Source organism: Mauremys mutica, chromosome 1, assembly GCF_020497125.1.
Source record: "Mauremys mutica isolate MM-2020 ecotype Southern chromosome 1, ASM2049712v1, whole genome shotgun sequence".
NCBI classification, from domain to species: Eukaryota; Metazoa; Chordata; order Testudines; family Geoemydidae; genus Mauremys; species Mauremys mutica.
In genome coordinates this window covers 152,507,032-152,523,671 of record NC_059072.1, presented here as the reverse complement: position 1 = coordinate 152,523,671, position 16,640 = coordinate 152,507,032, and the positions used below count along the sequence as shown (strand labels likewise).

Sequence of the window (16,640 nt, the reverse complement as noted above, 5' to 3'; positions counted from 1 at the left end):
GAAAATGTCCATCACAAATAGGCTCCTGGTAGGAAAGACAATGCTTAAAGCCTGGGGATCCCAGCATACCCCAGATAATAAAGTCCAGAACAATCCCTCAGAGGGGAAGGAACAAATAAACAAACCCACCAAACTAATTCAACTAAGATCATCTAAACTATAGTTAGATAAAAGTGAAGCAGGCAGGTTGTGCAGGCCAAAGGTGGTTCAGAAGGAACTGAGGACAGCTTACCCATGCAGCCCTATATACCTCAATACGGAGTACAAGGATGTGTATGGCATATGTGTAGGTCTAATGGACTGAAAATCTCCCATCAAGGGCACATGAGGGCACTTGAAGTGGAGTACCCATAGGGACACTACTTAAAGAAGAACCAATAGTTATTTATATTAAAGACTAGAAGGGGAAATACAATTTTTGAAATAAAGATCTTACCACTTCTTATCCTCTTAACACTGGGATGCGGGAGAGTCCTTTTCACATGGTTGGTCCAGGAGTCTGTCGCACTTAGGATGCTGCAGTTTCTTGTTGAGTTCAGTGACAGTCGGCTCTCCAGTTGTACATGGTGAACTCAGTTTTATATACAGTACCCTAATTTCAGGTCTCATTGGAAGGGGCCAGCCTCTGATTTCTACTGGACACATGCCAAGTGATTGTTCAGATTTCAGCTGTTTGTCTCTGCTTCCATTGGTATCCAGCAGGTGGTGTACAGCAAATGCCTTCAATTCTTTTTCTTATCAGAGGCTTTTCATGAGAGTCATTTCAAGGGCTGTATTTCATTATTAGCCCCTAGTATCAGTTGGGATCCCTGGTTTCAAGCAATTTCTCTTCATATTCCAAAGTTACACCCTGGTTTATATCTTTCAACATTCCTTCTTCCTTGTGCCAAGCAATTCCTATTACTTCTGCAGTCCAACAATTGTTTACAATGAAACCAACAAAATCTCTTATAGTCTTCTAAATTAGGAGGACATACTCCATACATTCACTGATTGTACATAAGCATTTTACATTATTTAGGACTTCCAGAAGAACAAGAGGTATTAGCCACATACAGAAGGATGTAGATCTGACTCACAAGGCAAATAAATTTGCAGCTTCTAATTTGGGATGAAAGACATTATCCACGGTATATTTGATTTAGAAGGAAAACAATGTATATCTTACAATTTGGGGTGAAAACATGTGGCTTAGATATCTTGGTGTAACAGGTAGTTTTCCCAATTCGACCTTCAAACTTACAACCTGTTTTTTCTAATTTGCTTAACTTGCAGCTTCCCCACCCATCTCTTGATCTACTCACAAGGAGCACTATGCAATATTTGCATAGCAAAGCCGGATGTAACCTTTCCTTGGTAACTTGTAGTTCTTTTTAGCTAGATTGGGAGGGAGAAAGAGAGTATATCTATATGCAAATTATGAGATTCTTGTGTAAGTGATGTGATTAGCAATACTCTCATTTAGCCATTTTACTTTCTATTACTGGGGAGAGGAACTCCCAACCTTGGCTGGTCTCTGGTCCTTAGACAAAATGTCTCACATGATGTGACCCATTTTCTTATTGTCTTTACTTCCTGGGTGGATCCTATTTTGGGACAAACAGCAGTGGATATCTTTTCCAATTTTTGAGGGCCAGAAATAATCAGTAAAAAGCAACAGAGTCTTGTGGCACCTTTAAGACTAACAGGTGTATTGGAGCATAAGCTTTCGTGGGTGAATACCCACTTCATCAGCTGTTAGTCTTACTCCAGCAAAACCGGAATTAAGTGTTCCCATTACAATAGAGTGCCAACTCTGCTTTGGTTCAGGTTGAGAAGCCCTTTCTGTTTAAAGAGCAACTTTTCTAAGTGCTCTACAATCTGCATGCTTAGAATGTTTTGAAATTTGTTTTGCTTTATAGGGGCGAGGGGTCAGGTTAGTGTTCCAAATTTGGAGTCATTGGAGCATGGGGTTCCTAAAATACAGCTTCCTGAAAAAAACCTCAGCATTTTACAAAATCAACAGTGTCACTTTTTTGCACATTCCTGGGGCTCAAACCTTGACTCAAACCGCCCACAACTGATCTCAGTCACTCAACATTTATTTCAGCTAGTGCATGGCACCCACTGCCCCTTTGAGGAAGCAATATTAAAAATGTTATTAAAGAAAACATGTAGCTCTCCAGAATGGAAAGTGCCTAACAGGTAGGTGATAAAACTTATAACTTCTAGCCCAGTGGTTAGCACACTCACCTGTTATGTGGGAGACTCAAGCTCAATTCCCTCCTCTGCCTAAGGATGGAGCAAGATTTGAGCAAGTGTCTCCTACTTCTCAGGAGCATGTTCTAACCACTGAGCTACAGGATACTCTGAGATGGAGAGGTCTCAGTCTCTCCTGATGAAGCTGTTCTACAGTATATAAGTACTTAAAAAGTCATTGGGACAATGAGAATGACCTTATAGTCCAGTGGTTATGGCACCCACCTGGGAGCAGCAAAGAATCCTGTGGCACCTTATAGACTAACAGACATTTTGCAGCATGAGCTTTCGTGGGTGAATACCCACTTCTTCGGTATTCACCCACGAAAGCTCATGCTGCAAAACGTCTGTTAGTCTATAAGGTGCCACAGGATTCTTTGCTGCTTCTACAGAACCAGACTAACACGGCTACCCCTCTGATACTTGCCACCTGGGAGGTGAAAGACCATGGTGCAGTGCCCCTGATCCCATGACTCTTTAGCAATTTATCCAATCTGCCCAATTCAAGCTTTGTGTATTGCTGTGTTGTTCCTGTGATTTTTTTAGGTGCCACAATACTGAACGATGCAGTGCCTAAATCCCTTTATGGACCTGGATCTGAGAGTCAGTGTATTTATCCTCACAATGCTCCTCTGAGGTAGGGAAGTATTTATTACCCCAATTTTTTCAGTTGTGGAACTGGGACATGGGGCCAGATCCACAATGGTATTTAGGCTTCTAACTTCCATTGAAATCAATAGAAATTAGGCGCCTACATACGTTTCTGGATCTGACCCTCTTGGAGAGACTAGGGGATTTGGCCAAGGTCACACAGGAGATCAGTTATGGAGCAGGAAATTGAAACTAGATCTCCTAGGTCCTAACCACTGGATCACCCTTCCTCTCATGCCCTCCTCCCCGCATTTATCTTTTAAAAAAGATCCTTACTGACTTTATGCTAGTCTCTACACTATTCCTGCATCCACTCCTGAGTGCCTCAACCAGTGGGGCCCAGTTGATTTCTGCCTCTCCATCCATGACTGAGGAGGGAGAAACAGGCTGTGTTGGACAGGCAGAAAGAGAGGAGACAAGGAAATGATGCAGAGGCAGTGAGGGGACCTATGTGCAGCCAGTGAATTCTGTAGCAAGTGTAATCATTGCCAATGACCCAGAGGTAGAGCTGGGCTCTGGTACACAGGGTGCTGCGAAATATTTTTTTTTTAAACCAAGGAAAGTAAATTCCCCAAAACTTCATCAACACAGAGTTAAGTGGTGCCTCATGCCCTTCCAGAACATAGATAGTGGCTAAACTTAAGCCTCTGAAAACCAGGAAATAAAGAGATATGGTAATGTAACCAAACTGCTGAAGACTAAGAAATACAGAGTTAAGGTAAATGCCAATACAACCTTAACTCTGCCCTTTCTGAGCACTGCCACAAAATGCCCACAAAACACATACTAGCACTCTGACATTGCAGAAGTGCAGAACACTCAGGGCATGTGACCACTGTATGACAGAATAGATGACTTTTTCTCTGCTAAAGTAAAATTTTTATTTACTGTGCAGGAGCAACCTACACCTGCTGTACTCAAACCCTGAGCCCACTCCATAGAAATAACCCCCTACTTGCTACATTTTACAACCCCTTCACCTTATGCACACAATTCCATCTAATACTCTATTTTCATTTACATCAATAAGCTCTCTGACACTCCAGTCTCATATCCCACCTTACTGCTGACAATCCCTGTGGCAAGAAGAACCCCGTGAATGGCTACTGAGACAACCTACACAACACAGTGCTGAAATGAAGCAGTCTGAATCTCTCAAGGTACACTTGCACCTCTTTCCTTTGATCACATACCCCCGGGGAGGGACTCAGAACCCCCCTCCACTGGAGCAGTAACCCACACAGATATCCTCATAATACTATCATAGCACTGCCAAGCTAATCCAACGAATCCCTCCATTATATACAGCTAGAGCTAACACAGAGAATGTAGCTGGAGTGCATGCAGAGAATTTCCATTGGCTATTGCCAGCTCCAGAAGGACAGAGTTAAGGTTGCACCAGTGTGTAACACAGGAATACAAAACTGGAAGGGACTTCCTGGGTCATTGTGGGTCCAGTACCTTGGTATCATAGAAGACCTTATCTATGTATTCCCTAGTTTTTGGAAGTTTAAGTTTACACTGCCTGGTTTTCAAAGGCATCACTGGATAACCTCAGCTCTGTTAATGAAGATTTGAAGCATTTAATCTAAGAGATGTTAGATTGCCCCACATGAGATGATTTTGGCAGACTCATCAGCAAGGCCAAGAACTGCTCGGATAATGGAGGCTGAACTATCCCTATTACCCCTAAAGGAAGTCATCCCCTGCTGCTTCCCTGTAGATTAACAGAGGGTTTCATTCACCAGCATTGTCAAGCCAACACCTTTCAGCTGCATTAAGTACACAAAGCCCCAGCCCTTACCGTCATACCTCTTAAATGTCCTTCGTTTCAAGGGACACTACTCATTATCATTTCAGAACAACCTCCTTTCCGCACAAATTTGATGTCCCTTCACTTTTGTTGTTGGAATAGAAGAGGAATACATCAGAAATGCAGAATCATTAAACTGGGATTACAGAAAGTTATTTACACTAAAGGAAGGAATTTTGTATCCCAAAACATGGTGAGCTTTGCGATAACCATCATTATTCCCAGCCCTGACAGCACTCCTAGTGAGACACAAACAGCAACTTGTTAACCCTCACAGCTTCCTGGGAAGAGAGGAGTAGATAGATGGGGAAACTGAGGTACAAGAAGAGTGAGGGATTTGATCAATGCCACAGTGAGTTAAGGCTTGTCTATATGTGAAAGGTTTACTGATTATACCAATATAGTTATACACATGTAGTGCTCCCATTGCCTTTCCCTGGCGTGGACACACTCATTATGGTGTAAGAGCTGCATTTTCCAGTATAGCTTAAATCCTTCCCAAATAACACAAACTAAATTGAAAATCAGGCAGCAGAATAACAGGGTCAACACCAAGAGTTATACCAACATCATTACATAAGTTTAAATTTACACCTTGGAATATACTGAAAAAACATTCAGAGCTGCAAATACTATCTAGGGCTATGCTACACTGCACTTTCGTCGGTAAAACTTTTTCATGTGAAAAAACATCCCCCTGCCTAACAAAAGTTTTACTGATGAAAAGTGCCGGTATGGACAGTGCTTTGTTGGGGGGAGATGCTACTGCCCCTCATTGGGAGTGGTTTTATTTTGTCGGTGGGAGAGCTCTCTCCTGCTGACAAACAGCGGCTACACTGCGTACCTCACAGTGGCATGGTTGTAGCAGCACAGCTGTGCCACTGTAAGGTGCACAGTGTAGACACAGCCTGGGAGTTCTAACTCCAAATCTCCTCACCTCTAGCCCAGTAGATGCCAATCCCTTCCCACAGCTGGGACTAGAAGGCAATGATTTTTGAGAGGAAAGATGTTTTTGTGGTTAAAACACTGCACTAGGATTTAGATGAGGTCTTAGGCTGCTACAGACTCCATGTGTGACCTTGGGCACAGATTTAATCTCTCTGTGCCTCAATTCCCCATCTGCAAAATGGGGATAATAATTCTGCCTTCTCTACTTTGCCTGTAATCTCTTCAAGTACTTCTTAAGTGCTTGTACAGTGCCTAGCACAATGCTCCAATCTCAGCTAGGGTGTTTATTAGAATGATGCTGCCTCACTGTCCTGTGTTGAATGACAGGCAACGTTGGGTTCCTGGGGCTTAAGGGTCCCTCCTTCAATGCTGCTATCCCACAGGTTACATCCTCCTGGGGTTGAAGAGCACTGAAGATGGTTGAGAGCTCTAAAGGGACAGGCTAGGCACCCAGACCCCTGGAATGGCCTGGAAATTGGGAACTGGGGAGCCCTGTACAGCACCTGTCCTGAGCCAAGGCCTTGGCCCAGCCTGGATGGGTACAGGAGAGTGTGCCCAGCCCAGGTAGCTGCTGTTATTGTTGCATTACCTTGACTTGTCCCCATGTCCTTGAGACACTGCTGCCAACATTTTTTTCTATCTTTCTCCTCTTGCTGGGACATTGTGTTCTCAGCTCAGGAGAAGGGGCGGGGGGAAGGGGGAGGAACATAATGTAATGCTCTCGGAGCAGTCTGCGGCCTTACCTGGGAGCAGCCAGCGCTGCTTACCTCTTCCTCCACCCTTCTGCGGGGAGCGAGGGGGAGGTGCACGCGAGGTCGCCAGCTGGCTCTTGGGTGTCTGTACCGGTTTGCTCTGAGACTGCAGCCCAGGGAGTCAGAAGGATGGGTGGGGTGCGTGTGTCCTTGACTGAAAACGGCTCAGCTATTTCAAAGCCCCACCCTGTTGTTTCAGCAGAGAGCGGCCCCTGAGGCTGCACACTTGTGTACCTGAATCCTCTCTTTGCTGCTCAGCGCTGCGGCCGCCCCAAGCCCCCAGTGAAAGCCCCAGACCGCAGCATTATTTTCTCTGCAGTGGTCCCCAGTCAACACGGGCCACTCCTGGGGCTTTAGTATCTGTTTGCCCCCCCCCTTCCTCTCCCGCCGCGTCGCCCGTTCCCTCTCGGCCTGCCCTTTCACGCCCCTTGCTCCCCGCTACCCCTGCCCAGCTCCCTTTTCTCTAGGAACTGGGATATTGAGATGTTAATGAGGCTTTTCTTTTCCCCCAGAGCTGCGGGGGCGGGGAGCGCTGGGAGGGCAGGAGCAGGACAGGTTGCTAGATTGAGCTGGAAAGAAACCAGTCTAATCCTAACCACCAAGGCAAAGCAGCTGCCAGGAGGCAGAGCCAGGAGTCTGAGACCAGGGCACAGCAGAGCACAGATCTCGCCTAGGAGAGAGAAACTCCCACAGGGGGACAACACCAAAGGGAGACCCTCATTTCCAAGGAGAGTGGAGTCCACATAGCTCAGTGGAAACAGCATCATAGGTCAACATGCATCAAGTTAGTGTCTTTCTACTCAGTTGCGTCTAACCTTGCTTTTAAACACCACCCTCTGAAGAAGGGTGTGGTGGGGTTCCTACAGAGTGGATGCTGGGGTAAAGGAGGGAGGGGGTCTGGGGGTGTGTATGGAGAGACTGGGGCAGGGAGGATATGTGGGGAGTGTGTGGAAGGACTGAACTGTGGAGGAGGATAGGGTGTGTGTGTGTGTGTGCGGAGACTCTGGACACGGGGGAAGATAAAGGTGTGTGTATGTGTGTGGAAGAGCTGGGATATGGGGGAGGATAGTGTGTGTGTAGAGGGGCCAGGGCATGAGGGAGGATAGGGGTGTGTGTCTGGAGGGGCCAGGGCATGGGGGAGAATGGGTGTGTGTGTGGAGGGGCCAGGGTGTGGGAGAGGATAGGGGTGTGTGTGTGGAAGGGCTGGAATGTGGAGGATGGTAAGGGGTGTGTGTGGAGGGGCTAAAGGGTCCCAGCAGGCAAAGGCTTCCTGAGTTCGGTGGGTCATGGTAGACATAACTAGTATCTATATATTGCCTGATTCCAAGCTTATTCTGTTGTAGGCTGTAGCTGTGAAGGCAGAGAAGGTGTCAGTGGGGGAGAGGCTGAGGAGGTGTAAACAGGAAACAGAGAAGCAACAGAAGGTGGAGGAAGTGGCAGAGAAGTTGGAGAAGGAGTGTCAGGGCCTCATTGAGTTCCACAAGTCATACCATGAACTCTTCCAGTTCTTCTGTAACAACACAACCATCCATGGAGCCATCCGCTTAGTCTGTTCCAAGAGAAACAAAATGAAGACAGCCTTCTGGTCTGTGCTCTTCTTCCTCACCTTTGGCCTAATGTACTGGCAATTTGGGATCCTTTACAGACAGTACTTCAGCTTCCCTGTCAACCTGAACCTTAACCTCAACTCAGACAGGCTGACTTTCCCTGCTGTCACACTGTGCACCCTCAACCCCTACAGGTATGAGACAAACTCCCAGGAGCTACAGGTATTTATATTGTGTATTGTACTCCTACTGGATCAGGTGAAATACCCAGTGCCCCTACAGGTGATATTGAGACATGAAGGGCTTGTCTACATGGGTAAATTTCCCTAATAGCTGTACTGGAATAACTATTCCACTACAGTTTAGAAGCAGAGTAATTATATTCCCACGTGGGGATTTATACCTGTCTAGCTATAGCCAAAGAACTATAGCTATAGTGGGAAATTGCCAAGCCCTAACTCTGGAGACCACTCTCTCCATCTTACAGATACAGTGCTGTCCAGAAGGACCTGGATGAACTGGATCATATCACCCATCAGACACTAATGGACCTGTATAACTACAATATGTCTCTGGTACAAAGCAACTGGGCAGCCCAGTCCAGCCGGAAACGTAGCCCAAGGAGCCTGTCCCACCATGTCCAGCGCCACCCTCTTAGGAGACACAAGCGTGATGAACCAGCCAGCCTGAAGGGGAACAGTCCTCCAGTGGACAAAAGTGACTGGAAAATTGGCTTCATCCTGGTGAGAATAGATCCCTCTCTCTCCTATACTCTATAGACTCTGCCTAGCTCCTAATCTCTCATTAGATCCTCTCATACCAGGGTCAGCTCCACCCTCCACTGGAAATCTGATGAAGTTGTTGTTGCTACTAATGAAAGATGTTAAGAGCTGAAAAAAGCCTTTCAAGGCCCAGTCTCTCCCTAAGGGATCTAGGGAAGGATTGTCCTCCTTCTCCATCCATTCTCTAGAGTGTACTCAACTGTCAATCAATTAACTAGAGTTCCAGCAGGAGCAAAAATTCTAGTCTAGGCTAGGGCATGTCTACATTACAGGTGCTACAGCGGCATAACTGCAGCAGTGCTGCTATAGCACTGTAGTGTAGATGCTTCCTACATCAATGGAAGAAATTTTTCTGTCAATGTAGGTAGTTTCCCTCCTCGAGTGATAGTAGCTACATCAATGGAAGAATTCTTCCCTCAGCCTAGCTGTGTGTACACCAGGGCTAGGTCAATTTAACTACAGCACTTAGGGTTTGAATTTTTCACACCTCTGAGTGATGTAGCTAGTTTGATCTAAATTTTACTTTATACCAGAGTGTACATACACCCACAGAGAGTGACTCCCTGTTCCAGAATTGAAAGCTCCTGTGTATACTCCACAATCTCATTTTCTGCACAGCCCATTACAATAACTTCACTGTGATTTGCGGCTTCCTCATCCTCTTGATCATTCCACCTGCCCAGGAATTTCCCTCCAATTGAGGATCTGGGGTTGTGGGGGAGGGGCTTCCTTGATGTCTGTTAGCTGCACTTGTCAAGTATAATCTGAATTTATTTCCTGTCCATGTTCGGGGGGGTGGGGGTGGAGGGGGAGAGATAGGTAAGTCCCCTCATCCCTCCTTGTGGACTTGTGTTCTTTGAGACAGCTGATGTTTCTCTTGCAGTGCAACAAGACCAATGAGGATTGTTTCCACCAAACATATTCCTCAGGTGTAGATGCTGTGCGTGAGTGGTACAGTTTCCACTACATCAACATTTTGGCACGGATGCCTAACACAAAGGCCCTGGATGAGTCCAATTTTGAGAACTTCATCTATGCTTGTCGCTTCAATGAGGTTACATGTGACAAAGCGTGAGTGCTCCAATATCCCATCTTAACAACCTCTGCATTCCTTGCTGGGTACAAGGAGAAGCCAAGACTCTACTGCTGGAGAACACTGTTACACCCACTGCCAGAGCCCAAGGCTGGGGCATTCTTCCTTGTTCAATTCCTGGGGCTCCTGGGATCCTATGGGATAGTTCCTGTGCTCTTTTCCCTTTGTTTCAGATAATTGAAATAGTGATACAGGTACATACACTAGTTTGGGTGCTGTTATACTGTATAAAGGGATCTTTATACTGGTGTAACTGGGTCCACACAAGGGGGTTGTATCCTCCTCCAGAGTGAGCAACTGTGAGGAATCTAACAGCTCTTCAGCTTCAGAAGTCATTTTCAGCACCTTGCTAAATAACCTTGCTCTGAACCACTTCTCAGTGCTTGTTTACATACAGACACTACTCTTCTGTATTGTTCTCAGTTCCTCTCTATGGGGTGGTAAAAAGAATGGTTCCTTTTAGAACACCCTGTCCCGCAGCATCTCTTGGGGATTTTGCCCCACATGCCTAGATGCTCTAATCTGAATATTTCCATTTCTCTCCCAGGAATTACACCCATTTCCATCATCCTATTTATGGGAACTGCTACACATTCAATGATGGCAATAGCAGCCTGTGGACGTCATCCCTGCCTGGGATCAATAATGGTGAGGGTCCCCGTGACAGGTGGGGAGAACCCATTCAGATGTATATCTAGAATAGGAGAGTTTGGGGGGTGGGAGAGAAGTGTGAGCACCAAGATCCTCCTCTGCTTATTCCCCTGTGTGATGGTGGATTGCATCCCCCACCATGACCCATGTGAGTTTTGATTGCCAAAAGTTCAGGCCTCCCCCAAATTCTGCTTTCTCCAGGTCTGGCTTTGCAATCCCAGTTCTCTGCCGCCTCCAGAGACTCCAGCCCTGATCCCCAACTCTCTGCCTCCTCCCCAGGCCTGACCCCCTTACTTTCTGCTCCACTCAGGCCCAGCCCTGATCCCGTTTTCTTTTCTGGCTCAGCTGAGATTCCCCCCGCTCTCTGCCGCCTCCTCCTCCCCCACTAGCCCAGTTGTGATCTCTCTGCTGTCCCCCCACCCCAGTGACTGGCCCTGATCCCCCCCCCCACTCTCTGAAACCTCTACAGGCCTCTCTCTGCTAGTGCGCACAGAGCAGAACGACTATATCCCACTGCTGTCCACAGTGACGGGAGCCCGGGTGATGGTCCATGAGCAGAATGAACCAGCCTTCATGGATGATGGGGGCTTCAATGTGCGTCCGGGTATAGAGACCTCCATCAGCATGAGAAAGGTAGGGGGGGTAGAATGAGGGAAAAGGTGGCATGGGCTTCACCATGCACCCGTGTGAAGACTTGTGTCAGCACAAGATTGGTCTGTAGGGAGCAGAAGGGTTGCTGAGAAACTAGGATATGGGGAGCAGAAAAGTTAACCCTAGACGGTGGCAACACTGGGTGGGACTGAGGGGGAGGACATTACTTTGGGAGCCATTACTAATCAGGGAAGGGCTGGAAAAGGGGGATAGCAGGGAGGAGTTGGTGGCATGAGATAGGAGTGAGGACTGGCAGGTTATTACCATCGTATTTGTTATTGATTGGGGGTGGATGGCCTATGATATGCAGGCAGTCAGACTGGATGATCTGGTGGTCCTGTCCGGCTTTAAATTCTCTGACTCTAAGACTGACAAGCTGCTGTTTGTTGTCAGGAGACAACAATGCGTCTTGGGGGCAGTTACAGCGACTGCACTGAAGATGGCAGTGATGTGCCAGTACAGAACCTGTACTCATCCCGTTACACTGAGCAGGTAATCCATCACCACTGGTCCTATCCCAGACCTGTCCCCGCCCTCCTTGGTGTACAATCTCAGTCATTCCCTGCCATGAGTGGATCTCATGTGTTTTCTGCGCCTGATTATGCTGGGATGTGAGGATTCCCCTGCTGAGCTCTCCCCTTCTCTCATGCCTCCCAGGTCTGCATTCGTTCCTGTTTCCAGATCAGTATGGTAGAGCGCTGTGGCTGTGCATATTACTTCTACCCCTTACCCTCTGGAGCGGAGTATTGTGACTACACTAAGCATACAGCATGGGGTAAGTGCTGACAGTGCAGAAGGAATTATATAATGAACCCCCCAAGCCCTCCAACCCCCAACACTGAGACTCTCCCATCATCCCCTGCTATCAGCTCCCCAACTCTCCTGTTTAAGTCCTCCAGGGGGATTCCTTCTTTGGAGCTCTCAGCCCCTCCAAGGGGCTACCTTGTTCTGGGCCCGCATCACCCATGTACATGCCCCAGAGATTCTCTTCCCTGTACAGATAGGGTGAGCTCACTTTTGGTTTTCTCTCTTCCTGCTCAGGTCACTGTTATTACAAACTCCAGGTTGAATTCAAATCCAACGTTCTGGGCTGTTTCAGCAAATGTCGGAAACCTTGCGAGTAAGTCTCAGCGGGCTAAAAACTAGGGCTTTATGAACACCATTCTATGAAATAGTTGCCTGAGATCTCAGGGGACTGGACTTGGCCCAGTAGGTCACGTCCAGTCCTATGTTCCTATGAGGGTCTCATTCCTAGAGCTGACTGAATGGCTGAGAATTTGATTTGCCAAACCAAGTGTTCAATTATATGGGGCAAATAGTGTTTGAGCAATTAAACATCCAGATAGCTACTTCAGTCTGGTCTCTCCCAGCAGGAAGCAAAGTTAGTAGTGAGGTAAAAATGCTGTCTGTGGGGAGAGCTCCTGGATACTGCAGTCAGGCTACTTTCAGGAGGCAGCACTGTAAGGAGTAGGACAGAAGTGCTAGATATGGAGAAAGTTCCCTGTTGTTGAGGTTGCTGTGCTGAGACTGGACCTTGTAGATCCCATAGCCCTTGCTGTTAAGAATATATCTGTCTTCCTCCAGGGTGACCGAGTACCAGCTGTCAGCTGGATACTCCCACTGGCCTTCCACTGTTTCCGAGGTAAGGATATGGTTTCCTGTGGCAATCCCACCAGACCCAGGATGCAGATGTGTCCCACCATTTATTAACCCTCAACAAGGGGAGGCTGAGATCACAGAGTGGTGTATATCTATGATGCCCTTTGTGCTTTCCTTTCAGGATTGGGTGTCTCACATGCTGTCCCGACAGAATAAGTACAATATCACATCCAAGAGGTGAGAGCTCCAGAACTGGGGCTCAGGACCAGAGATGGGACCCAGTGATGGTGGGGTCAGGGGGCCCAGATGAACCAACGATGGGTAGAAACAGGGGAGTAGGGGTGGTCAGGGGCCTAGGGCCAAGCACAGAGATCAAATCAGTAGTAGGGAGAGAAGCAGGGGTCCAGGAGTGCAGGGCCAGACAGGAAGAATGACCCAGTCATGAGACGACAGGAGAGCCTCACTTACCTGGTCATGGAGATAGGTGGAAGTTCAGGGGCCCAAGGCTAGACCCAGAGACAGACCTAGTGAGGGGGAAGACAAAAGGCTTCAGGAGCCTGGGACCAGGCCCACAGTCTTGGCTAGTAATAGGATAAGAGTGTTCTCAGGGGCCTGGGCCCAGACCAATGGACTTGATCCAGTGATAAGTTGAGATTTGGGGAGCGGTTTAGGGGGCCAGGTCCAGAGATTGGCAGAATGATTGGGAGGATCCCTGGACAAGGGACTGATGTAATGTTGAAGGTGAAGTCTTGGGCAGGGATTGTGAACTTGGGGAATCAAACTGAAAGTGTGGAGGTATTCTATAAGTTTAGGAGAAGGTCAGATGTGAGTTTGGTGCAGTAGTAAGTTTGGAGCTGTTGCACCAAAGTAGGGGTGTGTGCAAGGGGCGGGGGCAAGCAGGGGTACTGGCCCCCCCTAATAATCAGCAAGGGATGCAGTACTCCTCCAGCCCTGGGGCTGTGGCAGGGAGAGAGCCACAGCCCCGGGGCTGGGGGCAGGAGTCCTCTCTCCCTGCCGCAGCCCCAGAGCTGGAGGAGTCCTCTCGCCCCAGGGGCCGAGTGCAGAGGGGGGGCAGCGAGCTCCTCCCAGGGCCGGAGATGGGGGGGGGGGGCAGTGAGCTACTCCTGGGGCTGGGGAGAGTGAGCTTCTGTGCCCCTCCAAAAGGGGTCAAATTTAAATTCCTGCGCACACCCCTGCACTGAAGTGTGTGGGAGTTAGGGTGACCAGATGTCCCATTTTTAAAGGGACAGTCCTGTTTTTTGGGACTTTTTCTTATATAGGCGCCTATTAACCCCCACCCCATGTCCCATTTTTTCCACAGTTGCTATCTGGTAACCCTAGTGGGAGTGATAAAGGCTTGGGGGTTGGGTGGGAGTTTGTGGGTGTTGTAAGTTTGAGGGATCCTAAATCTGGGATATCACACAGGAATCTCAGAGGAATGCTGTAGGTATGGCCAGCTGCACTGGATTTGGGGCAGACTGCAGGTTTGAGTGTTAAGTGGGCTGCCGGATGGGTGAACTGCAGGTTTGGAGGATTAAAGATTTGGTGTGGGTGCAGGATAAGGAGTGTATGCTGCAATACAGGGGTTGTAGGATTAGAGTCACTCATCTCTTTCTCTTATTAACAGGAATGGAGTGGCCAAAGTGAACATATTTTTTGAGGAATGGAAGTATAAAACTAATGGGGAGTCTCCTGCCTTCACGGTACATACCTCATCCTCCAGCTTCCCCTCCCACTCATCATACCCCTCTGCCTTCCAGCAGCATCTCTGACTTCTGCATTTCTCCTCCTGTGGCAGGACTGGAAATGGGAATAAAGCCCCAGCACTGGGTGATCCTGGCAGTGAATGGGAATACGAGCATCCTCACACAGACACAATTCTCACTACCCCCATCTCTCTCTTGCAGGTGGTGACGCTGCTCTCCCAGCTGGGGAATCAGTGGAGTCTCTGGTTTGGTTCCTCTGTTCTTTCTGTGGTGGAGCTCGCTGAGCTGATTTTGGATTTCATTGCCATCACCTTCATCCTCTCCTTCCGGTGGCTCCGCTCCCATCAGCTACCGACCTCCGCTGTGCCACCCCAAGGTGCTCATGACAACACTGCCTTCCAGTCTGAATCCTCTGGCCCCAGTGCTCCACCCCGCTTCACTGTCGAGGCTGTGGTAACGACGCTGCCCTCCTACAACAGCCTGGAACTGTGTGGGCGGGACAGGGATGCTGAGATTGGACTGGAGTGAGGATTGTGGTGGGGCAGTGCAGTGAGGTTAAGGAATTTCATGTCCCACGCCACAGATTACATGCTTGGGTCTGAAGACATGCAGCAGGTTGGAGCAGGGACTGATCTCATTTGGTGATACAGCACTTGCAGCTCAGCTGCATTTCTATCATGTGGGTGCAGAGCTTCCATCACCTCCATTATGGCATGCAGTTGGGAGGCAGGTGACTGCAGTGTTGTTTGGGGGGAGGTGTTAGTTTATATTCCCTACTGTTAGTAAACCCTGCATTCGTCTCCCACGATACAGCTGATAATGCCCTTGGCCACATTTGCTGAGGAATGACCAATGATAGGAAGAGACAGCATATGTGGGTGATATTGACTGAGCCCCCTTCCACATATACACACTCACTTCTCTGCACCCAGGAACGTGGTCACGCTGGTCTGTAACTGTTTGAGAATAAAAACTAATTAAAGAGACTTGGGTGTGTGACCAGGAAAAATTAGGCTCTTCTGTGTATGCCTGACAGCAGACAGGGGTGGGGTGTATAGAATACAAGAGGGTACTAGCATGCACAAATGCCTCATCGTGTGTAGGACAAATTTTCAGGCAGGAGGCTAGATGCTGCTTCCCAACTCTGGGTTGCTGTTTCTGATGCCATGCTCAGACTGGAAATTTCCCCCTCCGCACAGGAATCTAGGGAGGAGACTAGGAGAGCCTGCTTAGAAGGACACCTCCCTAGGCTAGAGACCAGGCAGGATAGGTGCTGGGTTGAGGCACAGGGTTTGGAGGGGTGGTGGTGGTAGGGAAAGAGTTCCTGCATGGATCCTCATCCTGACATGAGGTCTAGAATATTCTCAAGCTCTCCACAGGCTGCCTGCAACTCTTAGGCCAATACGAAGATTCTTCTTTGCAACATAACATATGCCTCACTCTAACTCTCCATTCAGCCTCTCATCTCTTTTCTGAACACTGGGGGCGAAAGTTGTCTTGACACTAGCTTATGCCTCCCATAATCAGCAGCTGTGGGGGGTAAAGTAGCCTCAGTGATGCAGAGCCTGCAGAGCTACCCTAAACTGTGACATTGCTTCAGTGGCCCCTCGGAACTGCTGCAGTATAGAATAAGTATGGTGCAGGTCCGCCACAGCTCTGATCCACCTATCCCTAATCTGTTCAACCACAGAATACCCACTGCATAGGTGTGGGGGTGCTGTGCTGAGCTGGCTCCATTATCTGCTTTGTGAAAAATGTCAAAGTTTTGAAATTCATTTTCATTCCCCATCAGAACAAAAATGAGACCTCTGGAATTAAAAAAAACCCACAACACACAAGAGAAAGCAAGCTACCCCAGAATAGCCAATAGCACAGAGGTTAGAGGACTTCCATGGGACCCAGGTTCAAATCCCTACTTGGCCTGATTCAGAGCACCACCCTAACCCCCAGGCTACAGTATCTCTTGCTCATGATCTGCTGTTGGAGCTGTTCTACCGGATATAAATGATGATATATTCATGGGGCCAGAGAGAGATTGGATCTAGCCTGGGCAATAGGCTATTTTGGGGTGGCTTGCTCTCTTCCATCCTGGCCCTGAGGAAAAACAGTTACAAGAGGTAGGTAACTGTTATTCTTCGAGATGTGTTGCTCATGTCCATTCCAAGTAGGAGTGCGTGCGCCGCCTGTGTAGTCATTGGAAGACTTTTCC

The 16,640-nt window shown here is 48.1% G+C and overlaps 1 protein-coding gene across 1 annotated transcript; it reads left to right on the top strand.

Moving 5' to 3' along the window:
- The first annotated feature begins 6,932 nt into the window (after positions 1-6,932).
- SCNN1A (sodium channel epithelial 1 subunit alpha) lies at positions 6,933-15,415 on the top strand. Its single transcript, XM_045007532.1, has 13 exons — positions 6,933-7,186; positions 7,746-8,143; positions 8,437-8,692; positions 9,615-9,802; positions 10,372-10,472; positions 10,945-11,108; positions 11,520-11,618; positions 11,784-11,901; positions 12,168-12,246; positions 12,711-12,768; positions 12,907-12,962; positions 14,353-14,428; positions 14,633-15,415. The coding sequence occupies exons 1-13, from the start codon at positions 7,178-7,180 to the stop codon at positions 14,957-14,959; spliced, it is 1,929 nt and encodes a 642-aa protein (XP_044863467.1). The 5' UTR covers positions 6,933-7,177; the 3' UTR covers positions 14,960-15,415.
- The last annotated feature ends 1,225 nt before the right edge of the window (positions 15,416-16,640 follow it).

Coding starts and splice junctions, on each gene's coding strand:
- SCNN1A (XM_045007532.1), top strand. Junction 12,247..12,710: donor AAATGTCGGAAACCTTGCGA/GTAAGTCTCAGC, acceptor GTCTTCCTCCAG/GGTGACCGAGTACCAGCTGT. Junction 14,429..14,632: donor GGGAGTCTCCTGCCTTCACG/GTACATACCTCA, acceptor TCTCTCTTGCAG/GTGGTGACGCTGCTCTCCCA.